The 22,825-nt window shown below is 41.7% G+C and overlaps 1 protein-coding gene across 3 annotated transcripts in view; it reads right to left on the bottom strand.

The window, feature by feature from the left end:
* ANKH (ANKH inorganic pyrophosphate transport regulator) overlaps positions 1–22,825 on the bottom strand; it is a 129,190-nt gene that overhangs the window by 5,279 nt on the left and 101,086 nt on the right. For 2 of the 3 annotated variants that reach the window (XM_067569908.1, XM_067569889.1), the window contains exon 10: positions 1,034–1,163. In XM_067569908.1, the coding sequence (XP_067426009.1) occupies positions 1,034–1,163 (130 nt within the window). Of the gene's footprint in view, positions 1–1,033; positions 1,164–4,040; positions 4,466–22,825 lie in introns of those variants that run through there. The other variant, XM_067569898.1, reaches the window with a different exon arrangement.

Raw genomic sequence — 22,825 nt, 5'->3', positions numbered from 1 at the left:
AAAATAGGCAGTATGAAATGACAGGAGAGGGAGAAGAGAGGGAGGGAGGAGTTTTTCATGTTAATGCTACTGACCTTTGTAAAGTGCTTTGAGATCTACTGGTAAAAAGTGCTACACACGAGCTAGGTATTAATACTATTTATTTAGATTTTTAGGATCAAAAATACAAACACCCTGGCCCTTGTTTACAGTTGCTTTGTCTACAGTGTAACTGCCTTGGCTGTGAACTAGACTGGAAGTCCAGAATTGTTTTGGTGCTTTTAAATATGCAAAAAAGCTGTTGGAGGTACAGCAAACTTGCCTCAGTATGGAACTGTCCTTTCAAAAACGTTTCACAATCAGATGGTTTGATTCAGTTAAAATAAAGAACAAAATAAAAAAATGTATATGACAGTAATACAAATAAATTTTCAACTCCTCTTCTGTATGGTAGGTGCATTTGCCTCATTAAAAAGGCAAAACCCCTTTTAATTGTCAGTAAAAAAGGATACCTGTATGTGTTAAGTGGGGAACAGACCTAAACCAGAACTTTGTATTTGGAGATTATAATCCTTATGGAGCTATGTTCTTAGATATATATTGACCTATCAGAAGACTCTTTACCATGTAGCAGTAACACACAGCGGTTATAATATTTACGTCAGTATTTTAATATTTGAGGGAAACATTTTGGCTAGTAGTATAACAAACATCCATATAATATGAAGGAGACAATTTAATTGTATTGTTTGCCTTGCAATAGGCCCTGTTCAGTAGCCAGGTGTGCTAAGATGCTGTACAAACACCCTGTTAATTACAACGGGGCAAAAACACACAATACCCAGCAGCCGGTCTTATATTTGCATTCTCGGGCAGCTAGAACAGATACACGGCAGCTTTTAGTTTTCCCAATGAGTCCATTTAAGAAATATATGTATGCTAAATTTGTCTGTCTAGTGACAGACTCTTGCTACAACAATTTAAAGCTGCACACCTGGCCGTTTGAGATTGTGGCACGACTAAATTTATTACCTTTTTTTTTTTTTTTTTTTACCTGGAACTGGGAAGAAGGAGAAGATGCGCAAAGGAACGACACACAGCTCTGCAAAGGCAAAATCGACTCCAATTATGTCAACTAAAATCTTCTCTGATGTATTTGGAGTCCAAAACATCAAAAAACAGAGCTGGGGAAGAGAACCATGTGAACAAAATTAGGAAGCATTTGCACAGCAAAGAAAGGAAGGAGAAGGAGAGAGACAGGAGTTCAGCTGCTAATCTATGGCCTTAAGTGATCATGCAAGTACTTCCTGTATTAAATGGAGGAAGGAGATAGGTGTGGTACAATAATATTTGGCATTTCTACAGCATTCAAAGATCAGTAGCAATCCAAGAATCTCACAGCAGATTATAAACATTAATGAAGTAAGAGCCCTACCATCCTCCTCTTAAACTTGTGTTTAGAGGTCTGTGTTCATATAACCCTCCTGAAGGATGATAGCTATGATTTCAAGTGGCTCTTAAGTATCTAAATGCAGTAAATTCCTAGCTATTTCTTCCATTAACTACAGGAGTAGTGGGCGGAGGGCTTAATTCATTGTTTATAACCTGCTGTGAGATTCTTGGATGCTACTTATCCTTGAATGCCGTAGAAATGCCAAATATTATTGTACCACACCTATTTCCTTCCCATTTCTTCTGAGTTTGCACACATACTTGTACATGCACTCACAACAGTCACGTAAGAGGAGCAGAACAGTTGTAATGTATGCACAGAGACACTGCCATCAGTATAAGGGTAGCAACCCACAGGACACCTCAGGAACTAAGAGCCCCCAGCACAGAGCATTCTTATGGTATCTGTCTGCAGCTTGTTACACTAGGATGATCAAGCCACTTTAAGGCTGGTTTAAGAACTTGCGTCTACAGTAGATTGTGCTTCTGAACATTGGCGCTCTAACAAATTTTAATAGCTTAGATCTGAAACTGTCTCCAAGAAAGATTTTAACTTTACTGCTGATACTGTCCCTTTAAAAGACATGAAATGGTCTGTTTTCATCCTGTACAAAGTGTCAAGGCAAGTTGTTTAGCCAGGAAGCCGTAACGCCTTGCGCTGTGAATGTGTCAGATACGATCATTTAAGAACTGTGCTGGTTAGTCAGGGTCTGAACAGAAATATCAGTGCGTTTTCTTCAACAACAAATGGTGCCGTGGCTCAGTACATACTATTCTACCCTCTCACCTCCTACTGAACTAATGCCCCAGCACAGTGTTGGGAACTCTGTTGCAGTTGGCTGTTCCATCGCTGGGATGAGATAGAAAACAAAAGTCCTTACTGGTAATATTTTAAAGATCTCAGAGCACTTTTTTCCCCACAAATAGGGACAGCAGCCCTGATGTTCACACCATTGTTTAACTCCAGTGTGTTCCTCACACCTTGTAATTTACATTTGTTTTTGTTAAGAATAGTTATTTTTCATCTTGCTCCTACAGGAAAATGGATGCTGAGAAAGAAAGCGATCATAAATAAAACAAACTATAACTAGAAGTCTTAAATGTACTAGTCTGTCAGATTAGAAGATACCAGAGCACTGACATATTTTTCAATAAATCATGAGTGGGATGCGAGCTGATGAGGAGCTCAGTATCTAATTGATTCATTTTTTTAATCCATGGTGAGATTTCATGGCACTTAGTAGTTCTTCAGTTATATGACCCACATGTTACATATATTTGCAGTGAAACCCTGGCTCTATTGGAGTTAGTGGCCAAACTCCCACTGACTTTAATAGGACCAGGGTTTCACCTTTGTTCTCTAGCTATGTACCAATGACTGTCTTTTCTAATTAACATGCAAGCAGCCAGTCTAACTGGCAGTACTAAATCAGTCACTTTACCCTATGCTGCACGGGTAGGCATCTTCCTGCCAGTTTAAGATGTGAACAAAATCACTTCAGTCTGCTGATTTTTTTCTTCTTCTCCTCCTTGATAGGAATTAAGGGTGGGATTAGCAGCCTCAACCTCAGATTTAGGTGCCCATACTTAGGATTTAGGCATCTAAATTCAAATTTTAGGCTCTACTATGATTCACTAAAGTCCAGTCAAACACTGTTAGCACTTAAACTGAGCCTAAATTTTCAGGGCAAAAGTTCCTTAGGTGCCTAAATTTCTGCCTCTGAGCATGTGCACTGCCACCTCACTCTACTAGTCCGGATGCCTGTCTCCCAACTAAGTCCCACTGCAATCCACTAACCGGAGGAAGATAGGCAGGCGAACACTTATCACACATGTGGGACCTGATCAGTAGGCATGTTCAGCACCTGCCTACTGAATTGGGTCCCATTCAAAAACTTTAAGCCTGGGGTAGTAGCCGTATAACTTTTAGCCCAGTAGTTAGAGCACTCACCTGGGATGAAGGTTCAATTACCCCCTTCTGCCTGAGGGGAAGAAAGGATATGAACGGGGCCTCCACTCGCTCAGGAGAGAGTGCTCTAACCACTGACCTATGAGGTACTCGAATGTGCAGCTGCCTCAATCTCTCCTGAGAAAGCCGTTGCACTGTGGATAAGAGTCGCTGGGTCAGAGAGCGAATGAGTCTGTAGCCTGGGTGGTTAGGACACCCACCTGGGAGGTGGGAAACCCTGGGTCCAGTCCCCCTGCTCCCGTCACTCTTCAATTATTTATCCGAAGTGGAACAGCTTCATCAGAAGAGACTGAGGTGGAAGATCCCTGTTCAAATCTCCTTTTCCCCTCAGGCAGAGGGGGAAACGGAACCTGGGTCTCTCACATGCCAGGTGCGTGCTCTCACCACTGGGCGAAGTGTTATAAGGTGGCCGCCGCCGCCACCATCACCACCACCACCACCCTCTCATTAAGCTGTTGTGTGTGGCATCAGGCAGGTGTTTAACTTGTTCTCACAAGAAACAACCTAGGTGCCTAAGTCACCTGACCCCAGGAGAGGGGCTTCCCAGCTGTGCCTCCTTGCAGCCTGGACTTGGGCACTAAACTGTGAAGGGGGAGTGGTGGTTAGGACACAGTCCTCTTATCAGAATCTCCCAGTAGCTGACTTAAGTAGCTCCCCACCTAGCATTCTAGCTTTTGTGGATGGCATTCTAATGCACCTATCTCTGCCCATTCATTGTACAGGGAGCCTAAGAGTGCCTAACTCACGCTTTGGAGATCACGCTGTTCCTGTGATTTTCTAGGTGCCTAAAAGTTGGGCATTGTTGAATGCCTAAGCTGCTTTGTGGATGTGGATCTAATTTTCTTCTAAATAAAATATTTTGCTGCAGTGATCTGAGCCCAATTTGCAGCCTATCTTGAATTATTTGTAGAAAAACAAGTGCAAAGAGTAAGATGGAAGAAAGACATGAGCTGCAGGTTGCTAATGTGAATTTTTGAGATTTTCTGCTTCAGCTGGCAGCTCCCTCGCCGGCAAGCAGCTTGAAAATTCAGTATACAGAGGCCAATGAGAGCAGAAGGGATATAACTGCCAATGAAAATGGAGAGGTTTACATGTGCATAGTACAGATACTAATAACTGCATAGTGACTGTATGAATTCCTGCACTGTGGCAGTCATTAGCAAGAGTGTTGTGATTTGCATACTGTACAATTATTGAGAAACAGCATAAAGTGACTATGCAGGGAGAACTTTCTGACAGACTTATCTATAAAGTCTAATGTAGAAAATAACTTAGGGCAAACACAGGCAAAATCAAACCTTTTATTTTATTGCCAGTGCTCAGACACCCACACTGAAGTGAAATAGGCATAAAGTGAATTGTTCTTTATCTCTAAAAGTCAAAGTCTGACCAGTGACGTTTTAATTGCACTAACTTCAATGCACTTTTCTTCTTATGCACAGATGGCTAGTCACCTTGAATGACCTTGCTATTAGAAAAGCATGGACTAAACTACAGAGAACATACACAGATAATGGACGTCAAACTAACTTTTTCCTAAAATGTTCCTTTAAAAATTACAGTAATTTTATTATGTGTAAAAAACAAATAAAGTATGAAGTGATAAAAGATTAAAATAAGTTCAATCTATTTTTTCCCAGTAAAAGGTCTCTTTTAATCAGAAACGCTCTACTCATGGCAAGCAATTTATCTACTTTCATAGTTAAAGGGAGCACATTTTAAAACAGGCTGAATTTTGCAGATGACAAAAGCTGTAATTTTAATAGCAGTGTAACCTCTAGCTAGAACTGCAGTATTCTGTGAAAAATTAAGCAAACCCTTTTCATCCTGGCATCTTGAAAGATTTATAACAGCATAATTCCCCAAAGATATAAAGAGCAATTTCCACTTTCTAAATGAAACAGGGCTTTTTCTGTCATGCATTTTTCAATCGTTTGGGAAATCTGTCATCCTTGTATTCAAAAGTGACAACCTAACTGTAATTTCAATGCTGTATCTTGGTTCAAGAGCTCAGGAACACATCTAAGACATCAAACAAAAATTCCTTCCACAGATTTAGCCAATTAGAATTGAAGAACTTTATTATCCTTGTATTGCACATCAGTGTCAGCTACTGTCCTGAACAGCAGAATGCTGTCCCTGCAAGATTGGTACATCATTCCCTTCCTTACACCATACTGAATGGCAGCACTGGCCCATTACCAGGACAAAATATATGCTGCAATACATGAAAGAACAGCTCATTCTTTCTCTGAAAGGGTCTCAAACTGTATCCTAATATGGCTAAGAGGAAAAAATCATTTCTTTTTTCTTTAGTTCTAGAATTACTATAGATTAGTTCAAAAATACTACACTCAGGATCCAGTTTTGCTTCCACTTGAAGTTAATGGAAGTTTTGCTAATGAGAGCAGGATCACGACTAAAACCCCTATGCTGTATACACTTAGGCACATGCTTAATATACCAGGAGTAGTTCAAATGAAATCAATTCATGGTAGTGAAGTTAAATTGACTATACTATTCACAGTAATCAGGGCCAGATTAACCTTTTGTGGGCCCCCATGGGACACTACAGCAGGAGCATGGGAACCCCCCGGCCCTGTTCTCCCCCATCCCTCGTCCTCTCCACTCCTCCCTGCCCCCCAAGGGTCTAAGCAAAGTGAATGAAGTCACCGTATGCTTTGCCTTTATACGTCCATATACTTCCTTTCTGACAAGCAAGAAAACAATCACATGGACCAACTATCCACTTCCTAGAAATGCAGGCATAAAAACGCATGAAACTTTTCCCCATAAATGAGCCTTGTTTGATCCTTCATAACCCTATCCAATTTTTGACCACTCAGTGCATGGCACTTTCTAAAGCCAGACTTTAATTACATTTATTACTAAATGATGTCTTAATCAGATAGGTAAGAGTAAAGTTTAACTTCTTGGCATCCAAAAATCAGACTTCTGGACATGATAAACTGTACATAACAGTAAACAAAGCTATTTATTGTATATATACCAGAGAAGGATCAGAATAAAAATCCTAAGATTTAACTATCTGCACAGAGGAGAAAATGCACAACTGTTCCATGCACAAAATGTTCCAGCAATGACAATAGAATAGTCATGGTTATTCCTGTAACCACACTTTTAGTGTCTGGTCAGCAGACCAGATATGGGAGCTTAGGGACCACCTGCTGCCATCACCCTTGTGGTTTCCCCTGAACCTCAATTTGTACAGAGATGGTTGGATAGTAATTGACAGCCCCATGTACACAGGCTATTCCTGTGCATTTGGCCCAAGACAGCTGGTTTCACACCACTAGTTCCCCTGACACCAGCATGATGGCAATTCCGGAGTCCACTAATGCAATGGTTTCTATGCCATTCATCCTAACTGGCCACATGTATCTATGTGGACTCATCTCAACTCCCATGATGCTGATCAAGCCATAAGGGTCTCATGATCTCCCAGGCTGCACTGCTTGGGCTCCTTAATGTTATGACACTGGGCTACTATATCCCGCTCAGGGCATCCCCCCCTATTCTTTGGACTATTGAGCCTTACCTCACAACCCTCTCTCTCCCCCCAGTTCCCCAAATCCCTTCACAGCCTCAGGTCAGTCTTCAGCATCCTTCCTCCCCAACATAGTTCTGCCTGAACAGTTGAAAGTCCGGGACTTCCGGGAGCAGGCGGGGGGGCGATGCAGGCGCGCACTGGCTGCTTAATCCAACGCATCTGTTCCCCAGTAGTACACGAAAGTTCAGTGGCTATTAACTGCCTCTCTACCAGTCAACTAAATCATCTGAGAATGGTTTAGCCACAATGACCCATCCTCTTAAAAGGTCTGGTGGTAGTCCTTTCATGAACCTGTCCAATACTGCGACCTCTATGATCTCCTTCACGCTCTAGATCTCGGTGCAGAGCCACCTCTGTGTTAGATGGATCAGGTCGAACAATTGTGTCCTCAGCGCTTTGCCATCCTGATGCCTCCACTCATGGAACCTCTGGGCTCTTACAGCTGTCGTCACCCTGGACCTTGCCAGGATCTCAGACTGCAACTGGGGGTAATATGTATCAGCTTCTGCTGCCACGTCATAGTAGGCCTTCTGGGCATCCCCACACAGGAAAGGGGCAAGGATGCTGGTCCACAGGTCTTGGGTCCAGGCCTCACAGAGGGCCACTCTTTCAAAGGTGAGAAGGAACGCCTCCACATCTTCCATCGTCAACTTTTGAAGGTAATTGCTGTCCCTTAGGGATCGCATCCTGTTGTGGGCACATGTCAGAGCAGTCAGGGCCTTGGCTTGATCCTGGGCTGTCTGGCTCATCAGCTGTTGATTCATTTACTGCTGTAGCTGTACCAACTCCTGTTGAGCAACAATCTGGACCCGCTTAGCCTCTTGTTGTGCCTCTGTGACCTGCACCAGTGCACTCACTACATCGTCCACTTTGCGAGATGATTTACCTTGCCAGGGATGGTTCACTATGCCAACAATCCCACTACTGACATTAAGTGTGGCAAAGCACCTCCTCCGTCTTGCTGGATTTAGCACTTCCCCCTCTGTTGGTGGTGGAGCCTGGGATAAATCAGCCCCATGCTGGACAGTGTTTGTCTTTCCACTCAGTGTTTGCTTATCAGTATTTTCAAGGTAGGCCTTGGGGCAAGCCCAAGGAGTGCTCCTCCACCATATGAAAAAACAAATTTACAAACAAAACAAAAGGGGGTATCTTTCCCTGCCCCTTCGCAGGGGGATGGGGAGTGATATCCTGTTGTTGGCCCCAGGGTGTCAGTCCTCCCTCTAAACAGGCAGTCAGTTTTAGTTGTTTTCCCTGTAGGGAAGAGAGCAGCAGGCTCTCACCCTGGAGAAGCCAATCTCCCTGCTGCCACTAGTCAAGCAGCAGCTTCTCTCGCTCTTCTCTCTCTCTCACTCACCAGAGGAGAGGGTTTTACAGGTCTCAGTCAGCCCTTAATTGGACTCAGGTATCCCTAATTGACTTGAGAAAACCTCTTTTCAGTTTATAGGAAAAAAGGCTTTGTGTTTGGAGCTCTGGGCCCTCAAAGACCATCAGGACCAGGGTGCCTTTGTTCAATCCTGCATCTGTCTCCTTAGGGAGATGGATCATGGCTCCCACTTCTTCTATGTCCTGGAGAAAAAAGAGGGGGGGCTCAGAAGCACGTCACCTGCCTACTGGCAGGAGATGGCACCCACCTCACAGATCTGGAGGGGATGCATGGGAGGGCCATGGCTTTCTACGCTAGCCTCTTCTTCCCAGATCTGACTGATGCCAATGCCTGTGGAGTGCTCTGGGATGGACAAGCTGACCGTAGAGTTCTACCATGCGTTCTGGGACACCCTCAGCCTGGATCTTTCCATTGTCTGGCTGAGTCTGTAGGGAGCAGGGTGCTTCCCCTGTTGTACAGGTGAACTGTCTTACCCTGCTGCCTAAGAAAGGGGACCTCCAGAACTGGTGTCCTGTCTCGCTCCTCAGCATGGACTACTACAAGGTCATAACAAAGACTATCTTGCTGAGACTGGGGTCCGTGCTGGCGGACGTAGTCAACCCTGACCAGGCCTATACCATCCCTGACAATCTTTATCTGGTCTGGGACCTCCTCGTACTTGGGTGTAGGGATGGTCTGTCATTCGCTCTCCTGTCCCTGGATCAGGAGAAGGCATTTGAGAGGGTGGACCACAAGTCTCTCCTGGGCACTCTGAAGATATTCAGTTTTAGGGCCCAGTTTGTGGGCTTTCTCCAGGTGCTGTACACCTCCTTGGAGTGTTTGGTCAAGCTCAAATGGACCCTCCCAGGAAGTCCCCAGAAGAACTTCTCATCCATACAGTGCTACTCTCTGGGCAGACTCCATTCTGCCTTGCTTTAGTTGTCTCTTACAGCTATCTTAAATGGAGAGTGAGTTCACATCCATCAGTATCAATGAGGTTTGAACTCAGCCCGTAACCAAGTTAACTCCATGTGATGAACTGGATTATTCATGCTGTTGTATTCTTCCTTCCATGTGGTATCCTACTATTCCAGGAGAACAAATTCAAAATATGTAGAAGCTGAAAGACTGCAGCAGAGAATTCTGAAAGAATGCTCTGTTTCAAACAAGCCTTCAGTTACGGCAGAGAAAGTCTCAAGCTGTAAGTGCTCACTCAAACTACTCAATCCCTTCTCTCAAATATAGTAAAGGCATTTGACCTGGAATTTAACCACTGACGTAATTAATCAAACAACTCCAGTACAAAAATGTTTCTGAGGTTTCATTTCAGAGCTTGCATGTGTGAGGTCACTGGTTTCCAAGAATTTCTAGCATACAGCTTTTATAGATACCACACCTCCTAGAAACTATTCTTATTTATTAGTGTGCACCAGCAGTGACTACCTGACCTAAGAGACTCACTAAATAATAAATTATACTGAAAAGCTACCCAAGATAACTGTCATGTATATGTGGCCTGCTTTTGTACGTCTATCAAGAAACACGAGCTACTAAAGAGAATTTTCCAGGAAACGGCAGGGGACGAGTACAGTAGTTGTAGATTGAACTATAATGTAATCACTAATCAGAAAATCCCCCAACCAACTGCCAAATGTACAGTATGACCCTGCATTTCCTCAAACATTTGCATGACCCAATGTCATTCATGTTTTCTAACTCAGAGCACAAGCCAAAACAACAACAGACAGTACATGCACTCTATCGCTTACTGCATCACTGCTTTTATCTTTCCATTGAACAGATATCTTATTATTTAACTAGGAAAGAGCCATCAAAAGGTGACTTGGACATGAAACTCTAGAAATCTGTCAAATTTAGATTATTGGTGTGTTCATATTCTGATACTCATTCTAAAGATTAGGGCTCGACAAAGAGGATAACATCTGACCCACAAAATAGTTGTTTAATGGGTGTAGCCTTCTAATAATGGTGGGGGCAAATTGTACTTGAGACATCTGGGGAAAATGTGGAATGATCTCAAGAAGAGGCTGTCTAGTATAGGTATTCTCTTGTAACAGGTCTTATGCTACACTTGTGTAGGCTGACTCAAATCACATAACTAAAAATAGGTTAAGGACCCAAAGTCCTCCAAGAAGCGTAACAAATCCACAAGATGTCCTTGAGTTTTATATTTTGTTTGGATTACTGATTTAGCCAAAAGTGATGTAAAACAATATACAGCCAGTTTCCTATTGGCTAGATAATTAAGTGGTCCTTCTTTCACATAAATAAATTCCAGGTCACTCCACCCCCTTTCAAGAAGTTGACATCACACATGAAAGCGAGGCTTAAGTGGAAAACGGGTGTCTTTTTTTTGAAAGCATGCTCTAATTGCAGAATCCGTCAGCCACTCAACTGTGTGTCTTGCTCTAACTTGCATAAGTACGAAGGTCTGAATATGATGCTTAGTCTGATATCCATTTACGCAAGATGTCTGGATAGCACTGTAATTTTAGAGAATTTCTATATATTTTGTCAGCTTTATAGCCAGTGTGCAGCAGTCAGCTTCAATGACCTTTGAAACTTTAAGCCTCCTTTAGATGCCAATGTGGCAGTAAAATGATTTATGGTTTCTATCTTAACTCATATCTTAAAGTGGAAAGAAATAACTAGTTTTCACTGCTTGCAGTGTCAATCTGCTAAATAAAACAATGCACCTTTAATAGTGTAACAATTCATATTTGTTGTCATTAAGCTAAATATTCTGATTCCATTTTCATCCTGTAATTAGGGACACAGATATAAACTTAAGCATAACTATATTATTACATCAATATTAAAAATATTCCCTACCACCTGTGAAAGTATTCATGGTACTATACAATCACTCATAATAAATAGGTTAATGACCATCATTATAAGGGAACTATCATGCATGGCTTCTTTGATGAGAAAGGGCTCTAAATATGAAGATAACAGTGGTACTAATTCAGCAAAGCTGATAACATTATTTTGTATAAAGCCATGGCCAATACATTCTAAACTCTAGGGGCTATCACATCAAAGGCTGCTGACATGAAATGTGGTGGTGGTATCACAGAATAAATACCCATCAGGAAGAGGTTCAAGAAGATCTCAACTCAAAGCCCTACATTAAGGGCTTTTAAATATTAAGATTTATTTTTAATTCAAGCCACTGCTTTATGGGTCAGTCATTTTTATGACCAACAGAAGGTCAAAGGGTTCCCCCACAATTTCATGTTATGTTTTGAAATATGCCTTAATGGCATGCTTATGTATATTACCACATTTGAGATGGGGCAGAATATTGGAACCTTAGGCCATATAAAATATATATGGAATAAAAGCTAAGAAATATGAATGTTTGCAACAGAAAGACCAGAATAAGATCCTAGTGTGTTTATGTCCATCTACAATAAGGACAGTCATGAAGACAAAATTCTATGTTAATGGATAATTTCCCTGCCCCACAGAAAGTTTGTCTATATATCTGAGTAGTCTCAGAATCTCTCTTCATTAAGTGTAGGGTTAAGTGGAAAAAACCCCAAACCTGTCAAATGCAAATGTTTTCATACAGCAGGGGGAACCAAAGGCAGAGGCTGCCAATGCAGAAATGCTCTATGGCATCACTTTTTCCTTCCAAAGTAGTGGTTTCCGTGTGCATAGATTTTTATCCTTCTCTGACTTTGCTCATATAGTATTGCTACATAAGAAGAAGATCACTGGCAAAACTAAAGCTGCTGTACAGTAACTTTATTTCTGTTAGCATTAGTATGGTAAAAAAATGATGCTACTGCATGTTCTTCCCCTGCAATTACTACTGAATATACTTAAATGGTCCGATTACTGCTGGGCTGGTTCGCTAATGTGCTGGAGACCTGCATGAATGCGGTGTTTGTTTTTTTAAACAAGGTGACGCTTATCTAGGCTCTTCTTATAAAAAGCTTGCATAAGTTGAAGCTGGTGGACATCTGACGTCTTTTTGAAAGCTCTTGCATTTAATCACTCACACTAGCTCATGGTGCTCCTGAGTTTTGGTGTTTTCTAACTACAGCTTTCAAATCTGCCCAGCAGTAAGGTATGGGCTTTACTCCGATTTCCCCCCTAACAATTCTAGTGCTTGAGCAGATAAATGCTACAATGAAAATGTTGGATACTTCCTTTTCCTCTTGTTCTACTCACCCATACATAATGGATCCTTTTTATGCAAAAAATCAGACAATGAGATATCAATCTTTACCTCACTGGACAACACAGAACCTCCTTGTTCACAGACAAAGGGTCAGTAGAGTAAAACCATCAGCCCTCTGACAAAGATTTTGGCATGTCCACCATTGGGGGTCAAACCTCTTATTGACCAGGCAGAAACACTTCATCTGTGTCTGAGATGGCATTTGGAAACCTGATAACAGTTAAAGTTTACTGCAGTAAGAACTAAAATTAAAACTAAAAGAAGCAGTGAAGGGAAAAGCCTCGTTTGAAAGAATATGTTTGGCAACACGTCATTTTCAAATCTGCTATTCTCTGCAGCACAGTGGGGAAAAAAAACATGGTGAAAGCAAGTTGATTCTCTGCATAGGTATCACATTGTTCTAGAATGAACCTTTTCTGGAGTTGATAGAATGTTTCAGATAGCAGGTAAGTCAGAGTGCAGAGGTTCGCACTGGCAGTCCAAGCCTGGTTGTGAAACAAACTAATTATGCCAAGAAGATGCAAGATAAAGTTACAATGTATAACTTAGCATCTCCTTGGCGTAATGAGATTATGACTAAGGGCCTGCCTAAAGTAAGATGCAAAAGAAACAAAGTTTACCTATTTTACACACACACACACACACACACACACACACACACACACACACACACACACTTTTTTAAGTACATTTGTCTGACTTTGTAATGTTTGTTGGAGAGAGTGGTTGGGTTTGTCAATGAGGTAGGGTCGGGGCAGATTATAGGCAAGTTCAGCAGACTGGTTTGGGTGTTCTGTGAAGCTGAGAAGAAAATATTTCATATCCGTGCCTTCCCTATTAATTCTGACCTCTTGCCCATAACCAATTGTACTCTATCTGTAAAGTTTGAGTTATAGAGCCATGATTTGCATAAATCCCTAGTTATTGCCAATGTTGGACTAAATAATTGAGAATGATTCATTAAAGGAAAAGATGAAAGGTAAAGGGAGTATGTGAAATGTGTCAATTCACCATGTATGCAATTGACATTTGAACTTTTGACTGCTCTATGTTTCTCACTGGGTGTCACTAGGTAGTGGCAACACAACCTGTATACCATGCACACCTCCCTTCATTCTGCTTCTTTAAACATGTGGGGAAAACTTTCTGCAATCAGCTCAATTGGATAGCAGTGGTATAGAGATTAAATAGAATCTTTGGATCCTTAGGAGGCAACAGTATTGTACAGTTCTTGTCACCCAGTCGCTATCTCAGCCAGACTTCCTGCTACACCTATTTGGTATTAAGGGCAGACAATAAAGTAGACACAGGAAGCAAGTATTGCCTACTCTGGACTTAGAAGCATGGGCTACCCTGATTTTGAAGATCTTCAGCACTTCTTGGGTAGAGGAAAACCGTTTATTTAAGGTGACAGAAGGAGACATTCTTTTCGAGTACAAAAAAGGTAAACAAATTGAATATCATGGCTAACTTAGTAATTGTGAGATCTACAGGAGTGTCCCATGGTTAGCTGATGAAGAAACATTGCTTGAAACTAATAAAACTAGACTGGATGAAGCACTGGAGAATAGATAATAGAGAGGAATCATGCTGTGGTAGAAAGGTGGTGTGGAGGGTGACGATGGTGCTAAATAGTGATATTTAAAGAACCCTTGTTATGTTCAGTGACCCTCTGAAGAAGGGCATTTAAATTATTCCTCTACACTTGCATTTCTGAAAATACACCAGAAATCACACTCCCTTTGGGCAATCTCCAGGCCTTTTTTTCCCCCCCTTAAATAATAAAAAAAATTAAAATAATATGAAAGCTTGCTCTAATTGCATGACTGTAGTCCATTTAAAGGACTTTACTTTCAAATAATCCCTCATCAGTGCACTAGCTCGCACAAAGCCGATCGACGTATAACTAAATTCCACCATGAGTACTATTTCAGGCACACTAAAATCTACTCCTTTATCACGGTTACCAGTTCTCTGTAATATTGCTCCGCCCAGTGTTCACAGAGAGGAAAGCGTAGCAAAGCTCATGATGAAACTGCGTGATATGCCACATCTGCCACTAATTAAAGACTTGTGTAATCCACCACATGGTCTTCTGCCCTCACAGCACCCGTTGTGGATAAGTTTACTGGGTGAGGGATTTACGACAGAGGATGTCTGGCGAGCTTCATGGTCCACAGAGAAAGTGACAATTATCTTGTCTCAGACCTCACTCACTGTTATCCTGGGTTTGAATTACTGTGAAGGCAATGGAGCCTTCTGAACTGGTATCATATTGAACATGGAATTGGTGCTGTAGCAGAATTTTGGTGGCGTTTTACAGACCGTCCATTATGTCGATGTGGGCAACCACAAACCAGGACATATATTGTTGAGGACTGCAAAATAACTCAACTTTCTGGAGGTCTTTGTGCTTTGAACATTGTTGATAAGAATGATGTGGCTTGGCTTGACCAGATTGCATATACCAAATAAATAATACACTAGCAGAGTTGTTGAAAATAACGGCTGGAACTATGATGTTATAAATCTGACTCATCTCCTAGATCACTTTTGTTAAACAAACATCTCAGAATGTCAACGGTACTGTTACCAATTGAAAGTCTCTTTACCTTCCTGCTTCTGTATTTAGAATTTGATTTTTCAAGCTTTATCCATTCTGTATGTCATCCAAGAGTATTAAGGATGAGCAGAAACAGAGATGGCTAATCTAACTATTATGAAGTAATATTCCTGCACAAAGTATGCTGTGATGTTGCCTGTTAGTTTTAATGGTGTTACCCTATTTCTCCTACTTAAAATCTCCACTTACAGAACTATAGTAGTAAAATACTCAAGACAGAGGGTTAAATGAACCTTAAATCAAGCTGCACAATGCATTCCGTATTCTTTGGTCAAGAAGTACTGAAGTACCTGGAATGCCAACAGGTCACATTAAAGTACCGAACCATGTGTCCTTAATGCTCTGTACCCAATGAATCATATCATCTGATATATGAATTACAGAAACTAAATGCTGCTTACATAGAATCAGGCTACAGAAATGGCAAAGATCTATTAGAAGCCACTTGTCTCCTAGATGTATGTGGTTAGTGATTACAAAGAAACTTAAAAGTGGAAGAGGCCAACCAACATGCTACAGCATTCAAGAAACTCCATGCAAGAAATCATCATTCCACACCATTCCCATTAAATCACAGGCCACCAAAATGTTGATGAATTAAAAAAGTTAGGCCCCTCATGACTTGTAGGGAGCCTGTCTCCATTAAGCTAACACAATCACTGCTCTTCACACAGTGTTCCATAATGTCACCATCCTCTCTGTAAAAACTTCTGTCTTTATACTCGTTCATCTTTGTCTTCAGTTGCTTTGCTCAGGAATTTGTAATTGTGGCTCAAAGAACTTTTGTCCCTGCTCCTCGCTATCCCTTCAGCATCTGCTACATTTCATTTCAACTCTGCTGCCTTCATGAGTCCGAATCTTTATCTGAAAGTGACTAGTGATTTTTGGGTGCCCAGCTTGAGTCACCTTTAAAAAGGTATGTAATTTTTGAGAGTGGGTGTTCAGCAGTCAATGTAAATCAAGCACTCTGAAGACCTTTATTTACCTTCATAGCACCTAGTAAGCCAGGCAAGTATTGTCTGTGTTGTGCACATGTGCCTCAGTTTACCTGAGAGTTTAAATGACTGGCTCTGGGTCACACAAGTTACTGGTAGATACGAGCCTCTCTCACTCCTGTGACTGAAAATAGAACACATTTATTACAGAAATAAATAAATGTTTTTTACTTCACTGGTGCCTTTGAACTAGGAAATGCATAGTGCATTACAGACATTAACTGATCAGGTCTTACAACACATCCCACACACCTGCTGTGGCCAGGCATCCTCAGCCATGTCCCTGGCCCACCCAGTGCAAGCTCCTCCTGCCATTCCAGCCAGCTTCCCAACATTTCGGCCACTAACACTACCCAGCACCCACATGAGACACAACAAATTTAAAGATAATCCAAGTAAGCCTGCAGATTTTAAAGCACTTGGAAGAGTTATCCTTTAAACAGAAAGCACTTCTAAACCTTAAATCTAGTAGAGCTGGTGCTCCACTATCACAACTGGCTGAAACTTTTTAAGAAAGCACCTTAGGAGTGAGTGGATGGTTACTGTGCTTTTATTTCTACGAGCAATTCACTTTCTTATGTCACAATGAGTATTTGTTGATTAATTGCAGAAAATAGTGATTAGTGGTGATTACACTGAAGTGGGGGGGAAAGTAATCATGGGGCTTTACTTTAAATTTTGCAACTGTGACTGTATTGGGGTAATCCTATTAATTTAAAGTTGCAGACTCATTATCACTATTTCACAGTGACTGGACAGAATAAACATTAAAACTAGAGAGCCCAATCCTGTTCCCATATTAGTCAACAGAAGTTTTGCCCAATTCCCATGAGAACACGTTCAGACTCAGGTAATCTGAAACATCACAAACATTGTATTAGTAAGAAATATGCAGTTGTTAAAACATTTTTCTTCCAGAGCCATTTTAAAACTATCGTTATAATCTTTTGTGCTAGATAATAATATCTTCAGCAGATACGATGAACAAGCTAGACTGTAAAATGTTGGCTGTTTCATAACCTATAATATCTGTCACACATGCTAATCTTTTAGGTAATCTTAAAGTTAGGGGCAGTTTGCCACAAAGGAAAACCGATTTAAGATTTTTACGGATATGCCTATGGCATGTAAGAGCAAACCTGAAATAGCCCCAAGTGAAACATGCTCACAAAAAATAGTACAGAGCTTGAATTGCCATCTTCCCGGACCAGCCCTTAAATCTTGTCAAGATACAGAAAGGAATGAAAATCAAGGGGCAATCCTGAACATACGAGTTTTGTTTCTGATACAACATCTGCCAATTAATTACAATATAGAGACTGTTTGCAGCTAAGTTATCCTCTTTCACACCCAGCACACTTATCAACAGAACTAATACTTTTCCTGTAGTCCACAGCCATGGAATGTTCCCACTGGAGAGTAGGAAAATACAAAGCAAGATTGAATTAATGTCTATGACAATGCTAGTCTTTTCTGCAGTTTAAGCGTTTCTAACCAAACAGAGTTTAAACACATGAGGACTGCACACTGCCCTGGCATCCATTCTCTCACTGAGAGCCAGATTAATCCAGCAACCCTAAAGTGTCGTAAAATAAGCTTCTAACACTGTAAATGAAAGTGAACTGTGGTGATGCAGGGTGTGACTGAGCACCTGAAGTCATAAGAGTTAGTGTTCAGGCTGTGTGACTTGCTCAAATTTGTTTTAATAGGAGCCATGCAACTAATAGACCATTTTACAGTTTGAAAACATATTCCTAAGTGTACCCAGACCACCTGAGCTGACATTACTAAGTTTGAGGGAGTATCTGAACTGAATCAAACTATTCAGTAACTGCTGTAGTTCACAGTGTTTGCCGCTCACATAGTATGAAAACAGGGATACTTTTAATGAAAGACAGTTTGTGGTCCTCTGAGATTCCTGTTATTACTCCCTCATCACCATCCTCTGTGCTCTGGGAGCAGCAACTGCTCTCCAGCCAAGTAAGGTTGGACTTGGCTCCAGGCCTGAGGCAGTCTCTTAAATGACCTCAGGCCTTTGAGGAAGGAGAAAAGCTCACCTTTCAACCTGGATCTTGTATGTAGGAGCATGTTGTACTGCCACAAGACCAGTGGGCTGCCCCAATTATAGACTTTTCCCCTTAAGACTCCCTCCTTCTAACATAAGCACAGAAGGTCCAATTCTGCTGTCAGTTACAGCATGCAAACTCACTGACTTGCATAGTATTGGAACATGTATACCTGGGGGGGCAGAGCTGGGGCCCTAAAGATGTTACATGAAGGGCAGCAGCAGATGCAGTCAATTAGCTTCTGCCTGCTAAAACAAACCCTCTGCCTATTTAATTCAAAAAGTGATGCACCAAAACAAAACTGTATCAAACTGGAAAGCCTGAGGGCTAAGACGCAGATGAGTAAATACTGTTAGTCACAGACCTCAGGTGCTACCAGATCATACTGTGCAGGGCTAGAGTAACTTAATAGACTGCAGATTCTGTTCCTGTCTTTGTATCAGCGACACAATAAAAGCCTATGTTGGTTAGGAAAGAGCTCCCTTAGGAAATGGGGGTAGGAGATGATGCAAATAAAGCAGAACAAGGGATTTGGCACTGTTACTGCATCTCAGGCTACCTCGGAGCAATCTGAATCCTTAGTGAGCACATCAGACCCTAGAGAAGCTGTTGCTGTTCTGAGAAAAGCTTGTTTAATATCAGCCTACTTGATATTCCTACTTCTGTGTAGACCTGCATGCCATTTTAATAGCTGGCTCATCACAAGGGCAGTGCCCCAAGCTCCCTAAACACAGAATAAGGATGAGGGATAGAGTTCTCGTGTGCTACCCTGAAAGGGAGGTGGCGGAAGCTTAATAAAGAAGAAATACAATCTTTTAGTACTTTGAAAAATGCTTGGTTATGATGCCTGCATTACAAATACCTGATGCCGAAACAGATCTTTCATAAAATAAGGGCTGCGTGTGTGGAATGCACCAAACTATGCTGAGGAGTCCAAACTATGCTGAGGTTACCACTGGAAAAAGAGCTTGGAAGTCTAGCCCCAAAATCCCCTCACAATTGGCAATCTCTGCTCAAGAGGTCTAGGACTGAAAACTTAGGGGAAGTACCCAATTCCATCAACAGGAGTTGCGTGCGGAACAATGGTCGTACTCCGTGCCAGAATGGCTTAAAACATTTGTGTCCAAGGTGCCTTATGAATAGAAAAAAGAAAGACGTGGCATAAGCACATTTCCAAAATGGAGCTTGAATTATTTAAAACTCCTTGTTATCTAAGACCAGAATGCCCCTCAATGTCTTAGCTGCACTAAAAAAATCCTTCAACTAATTGTTTCCCTCCCAGCTCCCCCCATTCACGTGATATTTAAATAGCGGAGGTTCAGTGGTGTATGGGACATGCAAATTCTAAAAATAGGACAGTTGGAAGGGAGTTGCAGCTGGCTTGTAATCAGAAGTCTCATTAATCTGATTAATCAGACAAGCTCTTATTTATTGTAAACCCAACAGCTGTTTCATATCTATTTCTGTTCTCTACAGCCTTTAAATGAAACTGCTTGTCAAAGGAAACCTTCTAGTGAAACTTGTGTAAATACCCAGACAGCTTCCATCAAACAATATTACTAATTGCAGTTTTACTACACAAGTAGCTTTAACAAATCCCAACACCAAATCTGCTTCAAGGTGTCAGACAGTGTTCACATTCACGACTAAAGGACTGGCTTACTATATTGATCTCGTGAGGGAAAGGCTCCAGGCACATTTCCTCCCCCTCCCAACTGGACATGAGGTCCCCTTCATTGGAGCGGGAGATCCCCCAAGGAGCTCTGTGTGGAATCTCCGTTTTTCCTGGGTTACTGCTTTTGTAAAAGGTCGGTCTTCATCTCCCTGACTGCTGGGTTCCTTTCCAAATCAACCAGGGAAAGACTCCTTCAGGTGGCATAGTTAAATACCCTTCTTGGCTGATCTGTGTTCAGCTAACCTGGGAAGAACTATATCCCCTCTTCCTCCATGTCTGGACACTAAGGAGATGTGCTAACATGATAAGCCCCTACCAAGAATGATCCCATTAGACTACATATATTGTAGCGGGACAGATCCAGGAGAACAGAGCAGTTACTAATGGTTATGGAAACAGTTTTCCCTCCGATAAAAGAGCAATTACTGTAGCTGTTTGAACTGGCTGCAGCAGATGCAAATCTGGAGCTCAACCCTACAAATACTTAACATGAAGAAAATTATTTGCATGCTTATGTCCCACTAAAGTCTTATGTGCAAGTGTTTGCAGGATCAGGCCCCTGAACAGAATCAGGCCTGTAAGCTGGCTTTCTACAGATTCGCCCGTGATAGATAGACTTTCCCAGAGAATAGTATGGCAGACAACAGGGACTAACTAGGAAATGCGCTCTACTAACGGTTCTACTTTTTGATGGGGTTATTGGTGAATGATCATAGGTAATGATGCACAAATAAGAACAACTCAAAAAAGTCATGGAAATGGACTGTTGCTGGTACTTCTAGACAGATGGGTTTCCCAACATGAGCTTATGAAAAAACTGTATCAGTTGAGTACAGGGAGGTAGGATCAAGCATGTAAAAATAGTTTGGAAAGTTATAAAGGAAAAGCCTAATCAGAAGATTAAAAATAGCTCTGCGCAGAGTGGTGCTGGTAATGTGAGCAGCTCAGGATTTACCAGAACCTTTGTAAGCTGAAAAATGCCTAAGTGGGTTAAGACAATAATCAGTTTATATGAAGCTTTGAGTGGTGAAACACAAGTGCTGCAGTCTGGAAAGAGGAAAGGTTTCCTGAAAAGTGACTCCAGTGAGTCTCAGAGAGCTCTGGCAGGCTCTAGCTCTTTGCTGCAGGAGAGGGAGTCACTTGGGATATGGGGGGAGTTAGGGCAAGAAGATCTAGAGAAAGCCGTGAGCAATAAAGGGGACACAACGTGAAAGATCCAGGAAGCAGCCAATCTGTGGCCAATCAAGCAATGGCACTGGACCTAAACTGTGAGAGACAGAAGTGTGGTTTGGATGGCAAACTGTTCAGTGAGTCATTTCATTTTTCTGTCTCAGTTTTCCCAACTGTGAAATGAGGCATAGAATACTTTACCTACTTCACAGAAATGCTGTGACAACAACTAGTAGAGGTTAGTGTGCTGGAAGGCTTGGCTCTACATAGAACTATTTCTCATGTAGTCAGTCCACATCTTCTTCAGTCCTCGAGGATGCAGACTAGAAACTAGTGATGGCAAAAGACAACAAGGAATGTAACTAGCAACTGGCCTAAGACCTCTTAGAACAAATCACAGCATCCACTGTTAACTCCAAACTGGAATCCCCAGACATTTTGAAAGGGGAGTCCAAAAGGAGCTGACTCCTCCAAAGAACAGGAAGGATACCTAAGATACCAGTAAAACCTGTGTATAGTGTGCGTATATAGTTTTAGGCACTGTCTGCATCAAAGCTGAAGCCAAAACAGCATCAGCCACATCTAAAAAACAAACCGTTGCAGCCAATCCCTTTCTATGCAGGGAGAGATTTTATCTGAGAAATCCTATAGGTTTTCCGTAGCACTGTTGAGTTAGCATGGGTATCATACAACATGGCTTTCTGTGCTCATCAGGGAGAGTGTGCTTGCATCTCAAACCTGCTAGCAACAACTTTGTCCATGCATGGTTGTTGCTAACACAAATCCAACAGGAGTGGGAAGACGATTGAGTACTGAGGACTAATGCCAAGTATTGGTGTAAATGCTTTCTGCATCGTATGCCAGAACAGTAGTTGTATTCACCATGATCCTCTGCTCCACCACTTGCTTTGATACTGAAGTCTATGTCAAAGGCTGTGTTACTCTCTTGGCCGGGGGGCCATTTTCCTTTTCAAAATGAGGAAGGAGAATTGCCCTCAAAATATGATGAAGGAAAAAGTCATGGAAATGTAAAACTTCTCCACAATTGCTTGTAAGAATTGCTTCTAAACAGACCCTGGGTGCAGAAATAATTGTCTTACCAGGAGGCATGTTGTGCACACTGGTATGCTGGCCATTTCTGGGATGTTGTGGAGTCACAAAAATCTCTAGATAGTCCGTCTTCTGTAGAATGGAAACTAAGAAAATAATCAGCTGGCCTCAAGCAAAGCTCAGCTGCTAAAGCCCAACTCCAAGACAAGATTTGGAGAAATTTCTAGTTGAGTTAACTTGGGTTTGTGTGCGTGTGTGTGGTGAGAGGGGGTGGGAGGAAGGGCACAGGGCAAGTTGCAGGCCTGTGATGTTCCTATCAGTACTTACTCCATGGAAAGGCATGTTGTAACAAAAACCAAAACCCTGAAACTCAAATCCACTCTCTCATGTGATTATCTTTCCACTTTAAATCCAACAGTGAGCAGTAATAAGCAGGGGTCATCTAGGGGAACAGGTGCTGATTCCAAAGAACACTATCAGCACATCTTCAGTGATTCAGCATTCTGCTACATTCACAAACCTCACACTCATGCTAGCAGAGAAAAACATGCAGACAGACAGACAGATAGCTGACTGGTACCATTTTTATTACTATTTTATCACTGTCCGGCCATATACCTTAGTGCTATATTTTGAAAAACAGTCTCTATTTGTAGTTTTGCAACTGTAGTTGTGCCATACTTAATGTGCACAAGCAGC

Source organism: Emydura macquarii, unplaced genomic scaffold, assembly GCF_026122565.2.
Source record: "Emydura macquarii macquarii isolate MOO-44397 ecotype Brisbane River unplaced genomic scaffold, CSIRO-AGI_Emac_v2 contig_320, whole genome shotgun sequence".
Taxonomy (NCBI): Eukaryota; Metazoa; Chordata; order Testudines; family Chelidae; genus Emydura; species Emydura macquarii.
This window is presented reverse-complemented; position numbering and strand designations above follow the sequence as displayed.